We start from the raw sequence: 16,127 nt of genomic DNA, 5'->3' as shown, positions 1-16,127 counted from the left end.
TTCTTCAAAATTTTCCTCAAACAGAATTGTATTTGTTCTGCATATTTTAAGTAGTCAAAAAATGTACATAGTCCTTACCTACATTATTTATCCCTTTCATTTAGGGAAATTATCCTGCTCACAATGCAGTTTCTACTTATTTTTAATGTAATCCGCTGAAGTATTTGAAGGGTTTTCAGAAAAAAATTTAATAAAAGCAATATTTTAAAAAAATCAAAGAAAAAAATTTGTTCAAGAAACCTGGAATATGATTTCAGAGTGCAGTCATACTGTCATAAAGGGGCAATATTTATTGCAGTTTGCTTTAAATGGTTTTATAAATGGTATACAGACATAGAACCTCAAGGCTTTTCCTATTAATATATATACATCTTCTAAAAATAAAAACACCATTTTCAATTCTTAATTATTTTACTAAACCATTTTGGTGATACCAAATAGATCATTCCTTAACAAAAATACATGATTACATTTCACATTCATAATCATCTGTCAAACTATATACTGCTTACTTGTAATTCTCATTAATTTTCACAAACTTTAGAGAATAAGTTAGTTACTAAGAGGGATCCCATGTAGATAATTTCAATGGCAAAAAAATCTGCCATTGGGCTGAAAACAAGGATTTACAAAGTAAAGGGTCTATCAGCATATAAAACCCACCAGCAAAAGACTATAAAATAAAAGTAGCAACCGTAAAATTACTAATCTTACTAATACAGTACATTAAACATGCCATTTGAGATATATGCCAACCTAAACTACCACATATGGCATATTTAGCTTATTATCACAGTTTGTGTTTTCACATCTACAGTCATTCTAGTTTCTAAATAAGATGTCAAATATACCAGTGTAGCTAAAAATGTGATAAAGCTTTCAAAGGAACATACCTTTCCTTAAACAGAATAGGTACATACTTCAGAAGAAACAATGTCAAACATTACTGTAAAGAAAACATGGCTGGAAATTTTCAGTTGAGAATATACGTGTAAATGTAAAATAGAATATCATCTTAAAGGCAGAATTCGTAAAAGATGTTCAATTTAAATAAATGTCACTTTGAAACAATTCACAAACCCAAAGTTTCTTCACAGATTTTCTCAGAAGGAATTGTATTGGTTCTGCAATGCATGCAGTCACCTTACCTATATTATTTATCCCTTAAAGAACAAGTTACCATGCCATGATATGCACATCAATTTGAAGGCAATGAGACTCTGCTTATGCTTCCTTTTTATATTGAAGTCAACCTTGAGTTATATAACTGGTATTATTGAATTATGAATAGCATTTAAATAAAGATTACACAATGAATATTTTTATTTCAAATTCCCATCTGGTGCTTAGTGTCACTTCAGCTGTTCAATTTTTTAATGTTTCTCTACACAACTAGCCAATAATTTCACAAATAAATATAAATGCTAAATAGATTTTTAATCTCATTTTCTAAATGTAGAACAGTGCCATATTTTTCAGTGACTTTTTAAACTCATCTGGATTTGACAGATTATCAATTAAGACTAATTTTCATATGAAATAAATATTTATCAATGATGGAGAATCCTGCTGAATCTCAATCATCAATTGAAATGCCAAACAAAATAATTATACGACAGAGAATCCACTAACAATGAATAATGAAAGTTTCAACTTTCATTTTCATTGACATAACACACACCAATTTCTCTATCACATACCAAAACTTTAGTGTTTGAACACTGCCAAAAAATTAAAATTCACACATTAAAATTGCATACGTTGTGCAAATCACTAATTTTCATCAAATTAAAAATAAATGTTCATATACCAAGAGAGCTAGAAACTAGGCCTACATACTCATAATTTAAGGAATGAGAAAATTTTTATCAGATGTATGATTCTAAACAGCTATTAATCAAAGGCAAACTAGTAAAAGAAACCATTTGAGTCATTAACTTTAAATGCACCTGCATAGACAACAGGTTATATAAGAGTGAACAAATGTCAAAAACGGATTTCTATCTCCAGAGCTTTCCTGAATACAGCAAAACATTCCTCACTGACATTTTCATTCACTAGGTTCCACACTTTTTTTTTTCCTACCCTCAGCACATAGTTGCTTAATAAAAAGATAGCTTTCATATTTAACATTTCTTTTATCTCTAGTAGTTTTTTCCTTTCTTTCTAAACAAATTAGTCTTCTCTTTAATTCTACTTATATAACCGAGGCAGAAAGCCAGACTCCCCAATCTACTATTTAACTCTGTTTTTAGATAACTAGGGCAATCCTTCCTCCAAGGTACAAGTATCACTATTTATATTTATACAAATACATATATTTTAATTACAGTACCACTGTCATTCATCTTATAGACATAACAAATGTACTTTTTCTTTAAAATATTTCTTCCTATTGAATGTCTCCAAATTAAATATATTTCCATCAAACTCTTTTCTTTTACATTTTTAATACATTTTCTCTTATCTGTACAAATATCGATAGTATCTCCCTACTCCCACTCTCTGCCCACAGCAATATCTACTTTGTATCCCAGTAATACCAAACTACTTTTGGACCCCTGCATATACCAGGAATTTTTCATAACTCCATGGATATATATATTGTCTCTGCTTCAAATGACCTTCCACTCTTGTGCACCAAGCAAATTAAAATTCAACCCTCAAAACTCTGTCAGCTCCTCCTTGAAGTCTTTTTTGAAGTATATCCTCTTCTCTCAAGATCTTGCCACTGACACAGGCAGTTTCAACTTCAAGACATAATTCTATCATTATACAATTATCAAATTTCATTATAACCAGGTATTTATCTTTATTGTTTCTTATTGCTCCCTTGCTTGAGAGTAAGAACTTCAGAAAACTGTATATCTCGTTCTAACCCCAAAGGGAACGCATAAATGTCCATCAGAATGTTAAAATCTGGCCATGGTGGCAGAGAAGGGCAGGGGAAGCAGCCAAGCAAACACTTAGAGTTATTTTAACCCATTATTCTCCATCAGCTTTTTTTTTCCTCCATCAGCTTTTTAAAAAATAAATCGAATTTATAAAAATGTAAGGGACTAAGCCTGAAACTAAATATATTTATTAAATCTTAGAAGTTTCATTGGTTTATTGCAGCGAAAATCAAACAATGTATTAATACAAGATAAACACTAATATTTCATACATTTCTCTAAATTCTGTTTAAAAAGTATTTAAAAAACTTTGAAGAAAACCAAATTCAATAACTTTCCTATTAATTTCAAATAAAGTATTTGAGTTAGTCAAGCTCAAAGCATATAAATTCCAATCTATTACATAGTTGGTATACTCGTCTCCTGAGTAAATAAGAAAATTTAATAGTCCAGCTTCTAAAAGTCCTAATGTATTTATACATGTTTACTTCCCCACTATAGGTGAGGAAGGAGATATTAAAATATATTAAAAACAAAACATTTACTAATCATATTTTTAATAAAGTAACCTCAATTTAGTGGTTAGTAATCTTTGATTTTCAAGGTATCTCAAGAAAAGTCATCAGTAGATTGTTCCTTACTGCACAGGTAGCCATGTGGCAATAAGTAAACTGTAATGTGATATAACTATCAAATCTTGTAATATAGGTACTTTGTATTACTTTATTAATAAATATTAGTTAAGCTCATGTTTCTTAAGACAGAGTATTTTTAAATTGATCTTCATCTGGGAGACGGCTTTTAAGTACTCTCCATAATACTAGCTTTCAGTTTTCTGAAAGTTTCAGGACAACATGCTAAATAGAAAACAAAATTCTACTCTTCTTTCATAAGAAAGAAAGAAAGACCTGGCCCATATTTGTCTTAACACTTCTATGGTCTTTCCTTGTTTGTTTGAATTTTGAACTCATTAGTTTACTTATCCGAAATACAGATGTTTCACTCACACATATACCCACACACACACCCCCCTAAGTAAACTAGAAATATAATACAAAATTAAAGATGAATTGCCTTCTACATTCATTGTATTGATATCACCCCCACTGAAGTAAACTAGAAATATAATGAAAAACTACAGATTGCCTTCTATATCCACCACATTCACAGATGAAGCCTCAGATTGGTCATTCATTCAATCACACATTCATTCATTTATATTTCAAATGCCACAGATGTTTAAAGCACTGGGCTATATGCTGAACATACAGCAGGCATGAAGGATGACATAAATTCCTTCGTATCAATGAAGCTTAATTCTACTATTCAACTGTAGTAAGTAAAGACTATGACAAATTTTTTTTGTTTTAATTTAAATCCGTGAAGGAAAAATATCTTCAAAATCACATTAAGTGATTTTTATAATTATGTTAGAAAGTAGCCCTTAAGCTTATAATGCAACGCAAAGAGCATCAGAATTCTAATTAACCGAGAAGTGGACCAATTTGATGAAATGGATAGACAAAAAAGAGAAAATAATTATGTTTTAAAATTAATAATTATTATATATCTTCATTTGTACTTAGATTGCCTTACAATTACGCTCATGCTTATTTCTTAATCATAATACTCTGCCTTTTTAAAACCAACTGTTACGAATACCTAGCCAAATATGCAATACTTAAGGAAATTATATGTCATAAAAATATGGAAAATATACATATCCCCAAAAACAGAATTTGACTTAGAAAGTCTATATAATTTTTTTTAGCAATGTCAATACTCTGTTTAACCAAAAATGAAGAAATTAAAAAGTTGAGCTAAGGAACAAAGGAAGGAAGAAAAAAAGAAGGGAAAAAAAAAAACTTCGTAAATGAAGTAACAAAGCTGTAGAAATCAAATAACCCTGAACACTGCCATTTTCAAACAGTACAATTATGAAAATACAGAAATGACCAGGTTATATTCCGGGCAATATAATCTACCATATCTTTGTTTCTTAACATATGGTAATGATAAAGAGTACCTGTCTTTGGCCTTTCAGTGTAGCAAATCAACAACAACAAAAATTACTGTAAAATAACTACTGTGCTTTCAACTTAGTTTAAAAAAGCGGGGGTGGGGGTAGGAGTATTTATTTTAAAACTAGGAGAGAAAAGAAGTGAAGACTTATTTCCTCAGAGAGGCACATTCAAAAAGAGGAGGGAAAAAAAAAAAAGTAAAGCAAAATAAAAAGAGAATGAAGTATCTACTATAATTGTACCACAAATTCAGAAAACATATTTAAAAGTTGCAGGACAATTATTTGCCTATATCACTCTTGGTATCTTGGTTTTCTCAACTATTAAATGAAGATTCTGGAAGAGATCGCACCTAAGCACCATTTCTTTCATCTAGTTCCACAATTCCATTATTTTTCCAATCCCTTTAAACGAAAAAAAAAAAGCCTCTTCAATACTCCTAAGTGTCCTCACTAAGTCACTGACAGATATCACAGATGCAATATAAAAAATATTTTTAAACAAAACTTAAGGACACAGTAACAATCAAAGCACAACATTTTAGGGTGAAGTAAAACATACCCATATTACTTTACAAAGAAAAGATCCTTCGTAATACTTCTAAGTCATAATGACCATAGGACACCTGGACTCACAGGAAGCAGCTGATAAATACTTATATTGACAAGAGAAAAACTTCCAGACAGATTTCAGAGTGAAGACTGAAACTAGATTTTTTTTAAAAAAGTACTTCTCTGACTTAAAAAAATTAATTAGTCTTAGAAAATTAAAAACACAGGAGTTATACAAAGAATAATTAAAACTATGTATGTGAACAAAAGGTCTCCAAGTAGAAGCTCAACTGCTTCCAACAATAATTCCTTCAAAAACAAGTATTTCAAGAATGGATATAACCAAAATTGAAAAGCTGCAGTTATTCAAAAATATTTAGTAACATAAAACAAAAATACATACTGAATTCTCTACTATTGTGTTAATAAAATGCACTACCCCTTTCCTTCTTTTCTGTCCTTCCCTCTATCTACTAAATCTTAAAATAAAGTCACCACCCAATCTAAGTACTAGAGCAGCAAATTATTAACAATTTAAATGAAGACAACTTTCTTCAAGGTAAGAATGATTTCTAAAAATTCAATCAAACTGAGAGTAGCATTTATTATATCTATCCTAGAGGAAATGCAGGATTTGAACTCTTAATTAGTAAGTTCGTTGTGTGAAAATTTATCCTACAATCAAATTATGGGGCCTTCATCGTGTAACTGTTCTCAAAAATCTTTCAAAGAGAAAGAAAAGTTATTCTTCAAAGCTTCAAAAAGTTTCACAAGGAAAGTAAGAAACACTACAGTCTAAAACTTAAAAATTACTGAGTTCAGAATAAAATTCATTGGATATGACAAATATACTGAACATCAGTAAGACATAAAACAGGTCTTAAAATAAGAAAAATATTAATTTTAAATATCAATTATTAAATGAGTATAAAAATGGTAAAAAATGTTTTATTTTCCACACCAAATAATCTTACCTGAATCATTTTGCTGTTAAAAAACTCAAGATACTGATTTCATTTTTCATCTGGTCCTGTCAACGATGCTATGACAGGCCCTGCAGGAAGCAGCAAAAGATCAATGATGGAGTGCAGATATTATGTGTTTTCATGATCAAGTTTGTCATGGAAAAGGATATCCATATAGTGGTTTGAAACTTAGCAAATGTTGAAAATATCTCAAAAAGTTTGTTAGTTACATAGTAATCTTTATTTTCTATTTTCTAGTCTCAAAATGTTTATTCTTATTCAATATCTTCTTTATCAAAACTTCTTAAATGTGTAATTTTAAAGAATATTTTTATATTGATGAGAATTAATAAGAAAACAACATTCCACAATGTCAAAAATGAAAAATCTTGATTGAAAAATGAAATATGTTTAAAAGTGGAGGAATGATTCTCTCCACTTCTAGAGATGATTATTTTAATCTTATTTTCCACAATTACTATAATTACCAATAAATTACCTATTATTCATAATCTAATTAAGATAAAATTTAGAAGCTTTTTCTTACAAACAGTAACTTCAGAATCAAATAGTTATTGGCCACTCTGGTAAAAATTCCTTCAATAAAAGTATATAGATTACAAAAAATCTGCAAACTCCAAAACTTAATTACTCTTGGGTAATTGACAAGTTGTAGTCAATGGATACCAAAAAATTCAATTTAGTAAAACTAATAAAAAAGTCAAAATAATAAAACTGCTTCACGAAGACTCTAAATGATATTTTAAAATTCTGAATTATTTTAAAATAGTATAGCACTTTGCCAGATTTAATTTAAAGACATTTTTTCTGTTCAAAGGCCAACTGATAAACAGGACTGTGATGAGACATCTACATTAATTGGGAACACTATTAGAACATACAAGAAACTTCTATATGTGTCATGGAAGCATACTGTCAGTATTTCAAATAGATCAAAAAATTTAAAACAAAAGAAATGAATTATTGACTTTTTTAGAGTTTTTATTTAATCAAATTTTAATTTACTCATAATAAATTGTGGTAAAGAACCACTTCAACAGCACTCCTATATTAAGCTGAAGCATCCTAAAAACATTTTTAACATACTATGCCTGTCTTGTGTGTTGGAACACGTCAAAACACTCAGCAAAGTTTGCCTGTCAAAGTCCCTAACATGCTAAAAAGATACAACTGAATTTTACACAGGTTCTTTCTCTTATAAAAATAAATAAATAAATGTTAATCTAAGATAATAAAAAAAGAACTACAATGTACTTCCACTTATTTCCACTCACTCATAATCTGAAAATATACTTGTGGAATAGCGAACTTAAAATACTTCCTACTTAAGGTTATTTTCTCTTTATTTCTACACCTAAAGCCCCTATCTCCTTTTCATGTAGATTCTATCAGATTCATGGAAATCATTTTAGTTTCAAATACTTCCATATAAAAAATGGAAAATGTGATGCCGTATCTTTAAAGAATAGGATGAAGAAAACAGAAATTTTACCAATCCAAGCATCAGGAAGTATTGAAAAGTACTGCTTCATTTCTTGCATGTTACATTTTATACCGTGACACTTCAGTCTCTGAGGGTCAGGTTAATTAAGCTCCATAGCAGCTGCAATGCAATGTGAGACACATACTGCTATGGTTCCCACCAATCCAGTCCAATTACCTGTAGTATTCCAGCACTGGACAAGTGACAACCAACCTCTTCTTTCTAGTCACTTGCTTCCACTGGTCTACCGATAAATGTTAGAACAAACTAACCTCTTTTTGGAAAAGACTGCAAAGCTGAATGCACCTGCTGCAGGCTGCAATGATGAGTCCCAGAGAGATGTTTGTCAGTCAGATCTCTGCAGATGTTGTTTAACTTTATGCTAGAGCTTCATCCAAAGATGGAAATGAGATGGCAATCAAGTACAAACCTCCCACCCTCATCCCCCCAATTTTATTCTGAAAAGCTGCACTTGCTCATAAAAGTTATCCTTTAAAACACAGCTCCACTAAACTGGAAACAACTGAGACTAAACTCTAAGTAAAAAAAAAAAAAAAATTATTAGGTGCTGAATTTTAGTTAACAAGTGGCATAAGTGTGTTCAGCAAATGTTATTTGTAATATTTAAGAGCAAAAATTAATTATCTTAAGCCAGAGCAAAACAAAACAAAAGAACCAAACTATAAAAAGACATGTTTCTAACTGGTGGTTTCTTGCTCGGTTTTTAGTGATACCACATACTCCTTAGAGTTCCCAAGACACAGATCGTTTTTCCTCTTTGTATATTATACGAAACACCTTCAATACATAAATATTGAACTATTTCACCGACTGTGCTCACTATTTTTAAACTATTCCTGAAATCCTTTGGGGGTGATATTTGCAAGACAATGTTGTTAGACGTACTATATTACCTTACAATGTCACAAATTTTAAATGAGCTATTTTTCCAAAATCTAGAAGGCTTCAAATAGCAAATTTCAAAGTGACATTGTGCTATATAATTCATGAAAACACTGACACTGTAAAGCCATAACTTACTAAATCGATAATAGAAGATATAACATCCAGATGAAATTAAAAAAAGAATCAAATAAAATGAATAGCTAAGATTTTTAATGCTAATTCAATCTTTCTAAAAAATTTCATACCACAAAACATTTGCTTTCATGGGTTAAGTATAAAAATTATAACTTTCGGAAAGTACAATTATAATATAGATTGTGCTATGCTAATTCCTTCATGTGCTGAGATTTCCCATTGCTTAAAATGAGAAATAAAGTATTAAAAATGCAGCAAATTTTCAGACAGATATTAATGTATAAGTGAAAGCTTATGGCTCCTCCCACAACTGAGGATAGAGACAGACAAAACATAAAATAACCCACAACCATAGGCAGTATGACAAACATAAATATTACAACTCAAGAGTGTCAGCAACTCTTTGACAATACTAAAACCAAAGGTATAGCACAGTGTAATGACAGCTACCCTATTAAATTCAACAATATTGGAAATTATACTTTATTTTCTACTTGTTACAGTTATATTTACCTGCTAATTTTGCCTTAAAATATATGCCAGCAAATTTCTAAGATGCAAAGCAACTTAGATCAAAGAAAAGAGTATAGACTGCAACTTTCAGAAGCTATAACAAAAGTATTCACATTGTACTACCAATACAATAATACTCTTCCTTCAACAATGTAGACAAAAGTGATCTATTCCAAACTTCATAAACTCTTCTTATTTCCAAAAGAATTATCATTCTTATACAATCCCAACCCTAATGGTTAAATTGGCCACTGAATTTTCCCCATGTCAAAATTAAGGCAGTGTGGGGTATTTCCTTCACTAAAAGAAAATTTCACTTACATTCTGCTTTTTCATGATTTTTAAAGATTTCACATATAAATAGTTTGTGATTTTTTAAAAAAGCATCACCCAAGTTGGATAGTGATAAATTAAGATACAATAAATCTAGGAATAATGAGCTCAAATTTTAATTTAAGGACCAAAAAAGGAAATAATTTATATTAAATGTGATCCAGTTTTATAGCCACAAGTATGAAAACAGTTTAAAACACACACAAATACATGCTAAGATTATAGAGAATTCCTGTTTGATATAATGAATATCTCCAGTGTCATATAATGGAATAAAATAGGTACACTATGAAATGTTCTAAAATCTAAGGCATACATGAAAATATTTATTTTATATATCCTTTACTATCCCCAATGAATAATGTATTCAATAAATTTTCCCAATTATCTACCTGAACGATTCATTAAATGATTTTAACAGATAAAATCAATCTATTAACAAAACCAAACACATCTTCAGATGCCAAATAAAGGAATAAAAGAATACTATCCTATTGCCATCCTGAAAATGCATACAGTAATGTATTTCCCAAAATGAGAAAGCTGTTTTTAATTAAAAGGCATTAACTTTGGGTAACCTACTTATAAAAAGGATATATAAATAAATCAAATTAGGTTTCTTTAATCAAGTAAGAATAAAAGATATATTCATAAACCACAGGTAATAAGTTAGTATTTTGTAAGATTTAGATTTTTAGTAATAGATAAATGAATTACACAACACGGCAAAAAAAATGAATCTACTTATCGATCTTTTTTTCCGATTACAGTAATTGATAAATGCACTTTACAATCCTCATCATACAATTTCCCCAAATTATTTTATTTTATATGACATGCTAAAATACACAATGTAATATACAGTTCTATAAATTCTAAATTCATACCAATTAATGTGCAAAAACTATTTTCTTCATCTCAACCATAAATATTAAAAATTACTCAGAAAAGCAAGGTTGCTTAAGAGATTACTTAAGCAATGTCTGTACTCTGTAATATATACCCTGAAGAAAGTTTTTCTCAAATACACCAGTATTTTAAGTGAACCTTCTGAAAACAATTGCATTGTTTTAAAACTTAGGTATTTGAGAAAATCCATTAAGTTATACAACTGAAGTGCACTTATCCCCAAATATTCTGTCTTACAAATAAGAAACAGAAAAATGCTTCATGAAATAAACATCGGGCATATTCATTGTAATGGAATATGAGTCATAAGTACATATATGAAACACACAAAAAAGGACTTTAATTACTGCATAATCCTACAAGAAAGTCCTCATAACTAGGCAGTATAAATCACAGCTTTATAATTTAGTTCATTTGAGATGAGCAAGGTAAGTATCCCTTAAATATATCTGAATAAGAGAAGTTGAAAGTAGCTCAGAGGCTGCTATGTTGAAGAATACCAGGACCTCAGATAATTCCACAGGCTTATGGTCAAGTATGAACAGAAAGACTATTAAAGTCTGTCAGAAGAGAGATGTATCTGTCTGAACAGGTAATAACCTAGCTAAAATTGTATTTACATACAAAGTGTTCAGAATTATTAAAGCTTCTTATAAATTACAGGGCTTTTTTTATCCTTACAATTGATTCCATAGTTTGTGACTGGTTTCCACCTGTTACAGGCAGAGTATAAGCCTTCTTTTATCCAGACATTTCAACTCACATTTGATCAGGTTACGTCACTACACACACAAAATTTTATTCAACGCATTCCAGTTTTCCATTTTTTCCAACGGATATTCTTGCTCTATATGAATAACATGCCTCAGAACTATAAATAAAATAAGCAATTTCAATGTAATAAGAAAAAAATACACAACTGTGGACTAAAAACAAAAGATCTAATTCTAGTTGCACCCTTTCCAACCCACTGAAAATACACTATATTCAAATGAAAAGGCATTTAATTTACTATTTGGAATATCCTTGATAAACACCAATTTTCTGTAACATCCCTGCACATCTGATACCCTCATGTATAATGCAAAAAAAGCTATTTCATTTTCATCTATTGACAGTGAATTTAATTTACCATTGCAGCTCTTTTCCTAGAACTATAACATTATTAATTCTGCAATCAAGCTCTTTTGAATGCTTTTATTTGCACTAAGGATTTTCACAATTCCACATTTTTTTCATCATAACATACCTTTTAAATATAAGAATGTGAATATGTCGGCAAACTTTCTTAATGCATAAGGAAAGTTTCAGAGACAAGGAAAGCCATCTACAAAACTACACTCACAGAAAACAAACTTTCGTAGGACATATCTAATAGATTACACCTTAGTTTAATAAATGTAATGTTTACCAAACATACAACATTTAATTTACATAACTAAATGACAGTTCCAACCATTCTAAAACCCTCTTATGCAGTACAGTGGTCCACTTTCTACCACCAAGCGATTGGCTATGAAAAAGAAATCCTCCAAATGTTTTGCTTACATTCATACCAGATGTCTTTGCTGTACTAAAGAACTCTTACTGAATTAGATCACTGAAAGCAAATCAGCTTTTCTTTCCTACCAAGAAAAAAAATAAGCAGTGTTGGTCCCCTCAGCACTGAATAAATATTTTTTATGGCCATAAATATGAAATAACCAAAAAAAAACTGCAGAAGCTACATGTAGGTAAAAGCAAATCAATTAATGTTTTATCTAGGAGATACACTATTAAACTTAAAATCCATATATTAAGTAGGAAAATGATTTTAGAAAGATAAAGATAAATGCATAGTACTATAAACAGTTTAAATTTAAAAAACACACTGAAAAGTTATAAAAAAAAATTATACCACCTAGGAAACTTGCCATATTCCACTGGGTTACAGTACCTACAGTACCACACAAACTGTTAATATATTCTGATCAAATACAGCTCTTAATACAGCTCTTAAGTAACACAAATTTTGAAGCATTATTTTACTTCTTACATAATAATATATTTCCTTGTCACAGTTATATTAAAAACACAATATTTTAAAAATCTGAAGAGGCAGCACTTGTCCTCTTCACTCCAGGGCCAACAAACAAAGCAATGAAGCAGAAAGAGGTATATAATGGATTTAGAAAGTAAATGGTCCATTCTTTAAGAAGCCTTTCTACCCACTCTTCTGAATTCACTCTAGTCTAATTGTCATTACAATTATTTCTGAAAACTTCAGAAGAACCCTGTTTCCTGATGCCAGCTGTCTAGGTTTCTATCTTTAAATTTTAGAGTTTTTTTCCCTAATTAGAAAGAAGTATTTAGAAATACCCAGAAGATTCATCTCAAAATTGGTCTACATCATAGACAGAATATCAATTACAGAAACAAAACATAACCAAGAGTGAAAATACTCTTAAAATTTTTCCACAAATACTCTAATACATCAAATAAATAAACAGTCTACACTATTAAGAATTTTTTCAATACAGCACACAACACAGGTAGATCTTTTATTTCCTTGGGGATTTATCAAACAATCTCTTCACCATTGCACCTACCTGGGTAAAAATCTTTGGACTTAGACAGCTTGATGGTGGCTCCAGTTTCTTTTTGCAACTGAACAATTGTCTGTCCTCCCTTCCCAATTATAGATCCAGCAGCATAACTAGGTATGAGAACCTTTAGAAAATACTGGCCGTCTTCTGAAAAATGCAAGGAAATATACTTCGTTAACACAATAATTTTAAACTTTGTATCCTCCCTCCACCCTCAAGAGAGAAAAAGAGCGATTAAAACATTGGGCATACAGCTGCAGGAAATATGGGGTTAATTTTTTTTTTTTTTTAAAGAACGAAAATAAGCCAATTACACTGAAAAATAAATATGTATGAAATGTTTCCCATTCTGTAGAATTTATACTTTCAAACTTGGAATTAAAATCTAAACATGTTCTATTATTTTGCAGCACTGTAGAAACTGATGACTAAATTCCAGTTGTTATTCCAAACATGGAAGTCTTCCAATTCTATCTGTAGTTACTATGGTAAAACAAAATGAACTGACCCTTTAACAAAACTTCAGAGATTTACACCATGACAAACCTTAACATATTGCAAAATAAATAAATAAAAAGACAGTAAATAGTGATGAGCTATATTTGTTTAACATGAGCAAACACATAAGGACTACAATTAGCCATTGCCTATATCCTACCTAAAGTATGCAAAACAACCATTCTCCTACCAAATAATCCACCCAAACTGTAGGGTGTATTCCAAGCCTTCAATAATTGCCAGGAAATAACTCAAAGTGATGTGGACTGCCAAATCTAACTAATCCTGGAGTATTTCTTTAGCACTCCTTAGTCTACTATGATCTCGTTTAAGCTCATTAATTAAAGGACCTTAAGAAGAATTTTGCCAATACTAAAAAGCTTAGGAGTCATTTACATCAAATACACTTAAAAGTGACCAGATAATGTTCCTTCCCCAAAAGAATCACAATTATTAAAACGAAGGGGGTAGATTAACCAAGAAAGATTGAAATGTTTTAAAAAAATAAAGCCAACTCCATAAACTTTAATTTCCGTCAAACTGATCATGTCTTAAATAGGAAACACCCCAGTAAATCCAGCTTCCTTATGTGAATGAACGTTCCAAATTTTTCGAGTGTGCCATTCGCAAGACCCCCATCCGTCTCTAATGTACGTGCTGTAGATAAATTCACCTCTGCCTCGATGCATTGGGTGCATTGTTAAGATGACTCCAGTGCAAATGAAGAAGCGATACCGGTCCCGTTAAAACTCATCTTCCCAAGAAGCGCAGGATGTTAACTAACAAGTCAGAGTACCAGACACCCCCACCCTCGTATGCACACCCCTGAAGACAAATCAGTGAAATATTTGCACCGACAATGTAAGTGCGGTAAGAGTATGCACTCTTCCAGATTTTGCATACTACTTGTGGCCCAAACCAAGGGGATGAAGAGAGCAAAACTCTCCGGTGCCCCAATCATTTGCTCTCCGCTACCCAAGTGCCATTTATTTATTTATTTAATCAGACTGTTAAATGCAGCGCGCATCTTCGGGCGGCCATCACCTCACTCGGGGTCATCCTCCTCCTCCTTAACGGACCCCCTTGCCCAGGTCTAGGATATTTAAATGGTCAGCCTTTCGACCGATTAAATGGAAAGATAGGTCTATTCCGAAAAACCGGTCGCCATTTTGATGAATGATAAACATAGAAATGGAAATGTGTCGGGGCCGGCGAGATGCGGGGCAGGTGCAGGGGAGGGGGCGCGAGGCAGGGCGCGGGAGCCGCCGGGTTCGGGCTGGAGGTGTCCGGGCCGCGGGAGGGAGGGAGGGAGGGCGGCGGGAGGGAGGGAGGCAGGGGCGGGCGGCGGGGGATGGGGCCAGCGGGGAGGTGGAAGCGATACCCACCGCCCGTATTGGTCCTCTTGGTGCTGCCGGCTTCAGGGGGGGCTTCCAGCGGCCTTTTCCGCGAGTCCGGCGGGTCCAGGTCTATGGGAACCCCAGTGTGGGTCCCGTTCTGCTGGATGGGAGCTGCCGCCATCATGTTTGCAGTTCCTGCCGCTTCTACGGGGAGAAGGTTCTCCCTTTTGTTTTGGCTTTTTCTTTTCTTTTTTTTTCTTTTTTTTTTTTTTTTTTTTTTGCTTTTGGGGTTTCTTAAGGTTGTTTTGTTTTTGTTTTTTTTAATCGGATCAATAGAAATCTCTTTAGGAAAAAAAAGCAATGTTGCTGGTTTGTTCTCACTGGGGAGGGGGCAGGGCTGAGGAGCAGCTGCAGTGCAGTGTCAGAAAGGAGACAGGGGAATGGAGGGGGTGTGAGAGACGGAGGGTGAAAGAAGGAGAAGAAAGGAGAGAGGGGGAGAGAGTGGAGAAGGGAGAGGGGCGAGTGAATGAGCGGGAGGAGGGGAGCGGGGAGGACGGGCAGAGGGAGTGGGAGAGCGCGAGGGCTGGCGGGGCGCAGGGAGAAGCCGAGGAGGAGGGGAGAGTGAGGGAAAGAGTGAATGAGCAGGAGGAGGGGAAAGAGGTGGACGCGGAGAGAAGAGCGAGCGGCGGAGGAGGGCAGGAGCCGGGAAGGAGCGCGGCGGTCCCCGCGCCGCGCTAGCGCTGCGCTCGCTCCCGCTGCTGGTGCTGCCGCCGCCGCCGGAGCGGTTCTGCCGTTGCCTGGGCTGCTCGGCGCTGCTGCTGCTGCTGCTGCCGCCCGGTCTCGCTCATTATTTCTCCCGCTTGTGGGGGGGGGGGGGGGGGGCTGGCGGGGAGGGAGGGGGATGGCTGCGAGGGGAGGGTAGTGAGGGGTTGAGTTCGCAGACTCCCACACACTTCGAGCTCGGGTCCCTGCCTCT

At 33.2% G+C, this 16,127-nt stretch overlaps 1 protein-coding gene across 1 annotated transcript in view; it reads right to left on the bottom strand.

Annotated features, from left to right (window-relative positions):
* NOVA1 (NOVA alternative splicing regulator 1) overlaps positions 1–15,593 on the bottom strand; it is a 141,955-nt gene extending 126,362 nt beyond the window's left edge. Inside the window, exons 1-2 of the mRNA XM_079912935.1 lie at positions 15,200–15,593; positions 13,320–13,463 (exon numbers count right to left, since the gene is read on the bottom strand). Coding sequence (XP_079769061.1) covers positions 13,320–13,463; positions 15,200–15,335 — 280 coding nt within the window. The 5' untranslated portion in view covers positions 15,336–15,593. The remainder of the gene's footprint in view (positions 1–13,319; positions 13,464–15,199) is intronic.
* Positions 15,594–16,127: the final 534 nt, after the last annotated feature.

This window comes from Stenella coeruleoalba, assembly GCF_951394435.1.
Source record: "Stenella coeruleoalba genome assembly, chromosome: 2".
NCBI lineage: Eukaryota > Metazoa > Chordata > Mammalia > Artiodactyla > Delphinidae > Stenella > Stenella coeruleoalba.
Note: the sequence above shows the minus strand (reverse complement) of the source record. Positions and strands in the feature narration are given on the sequence as shown.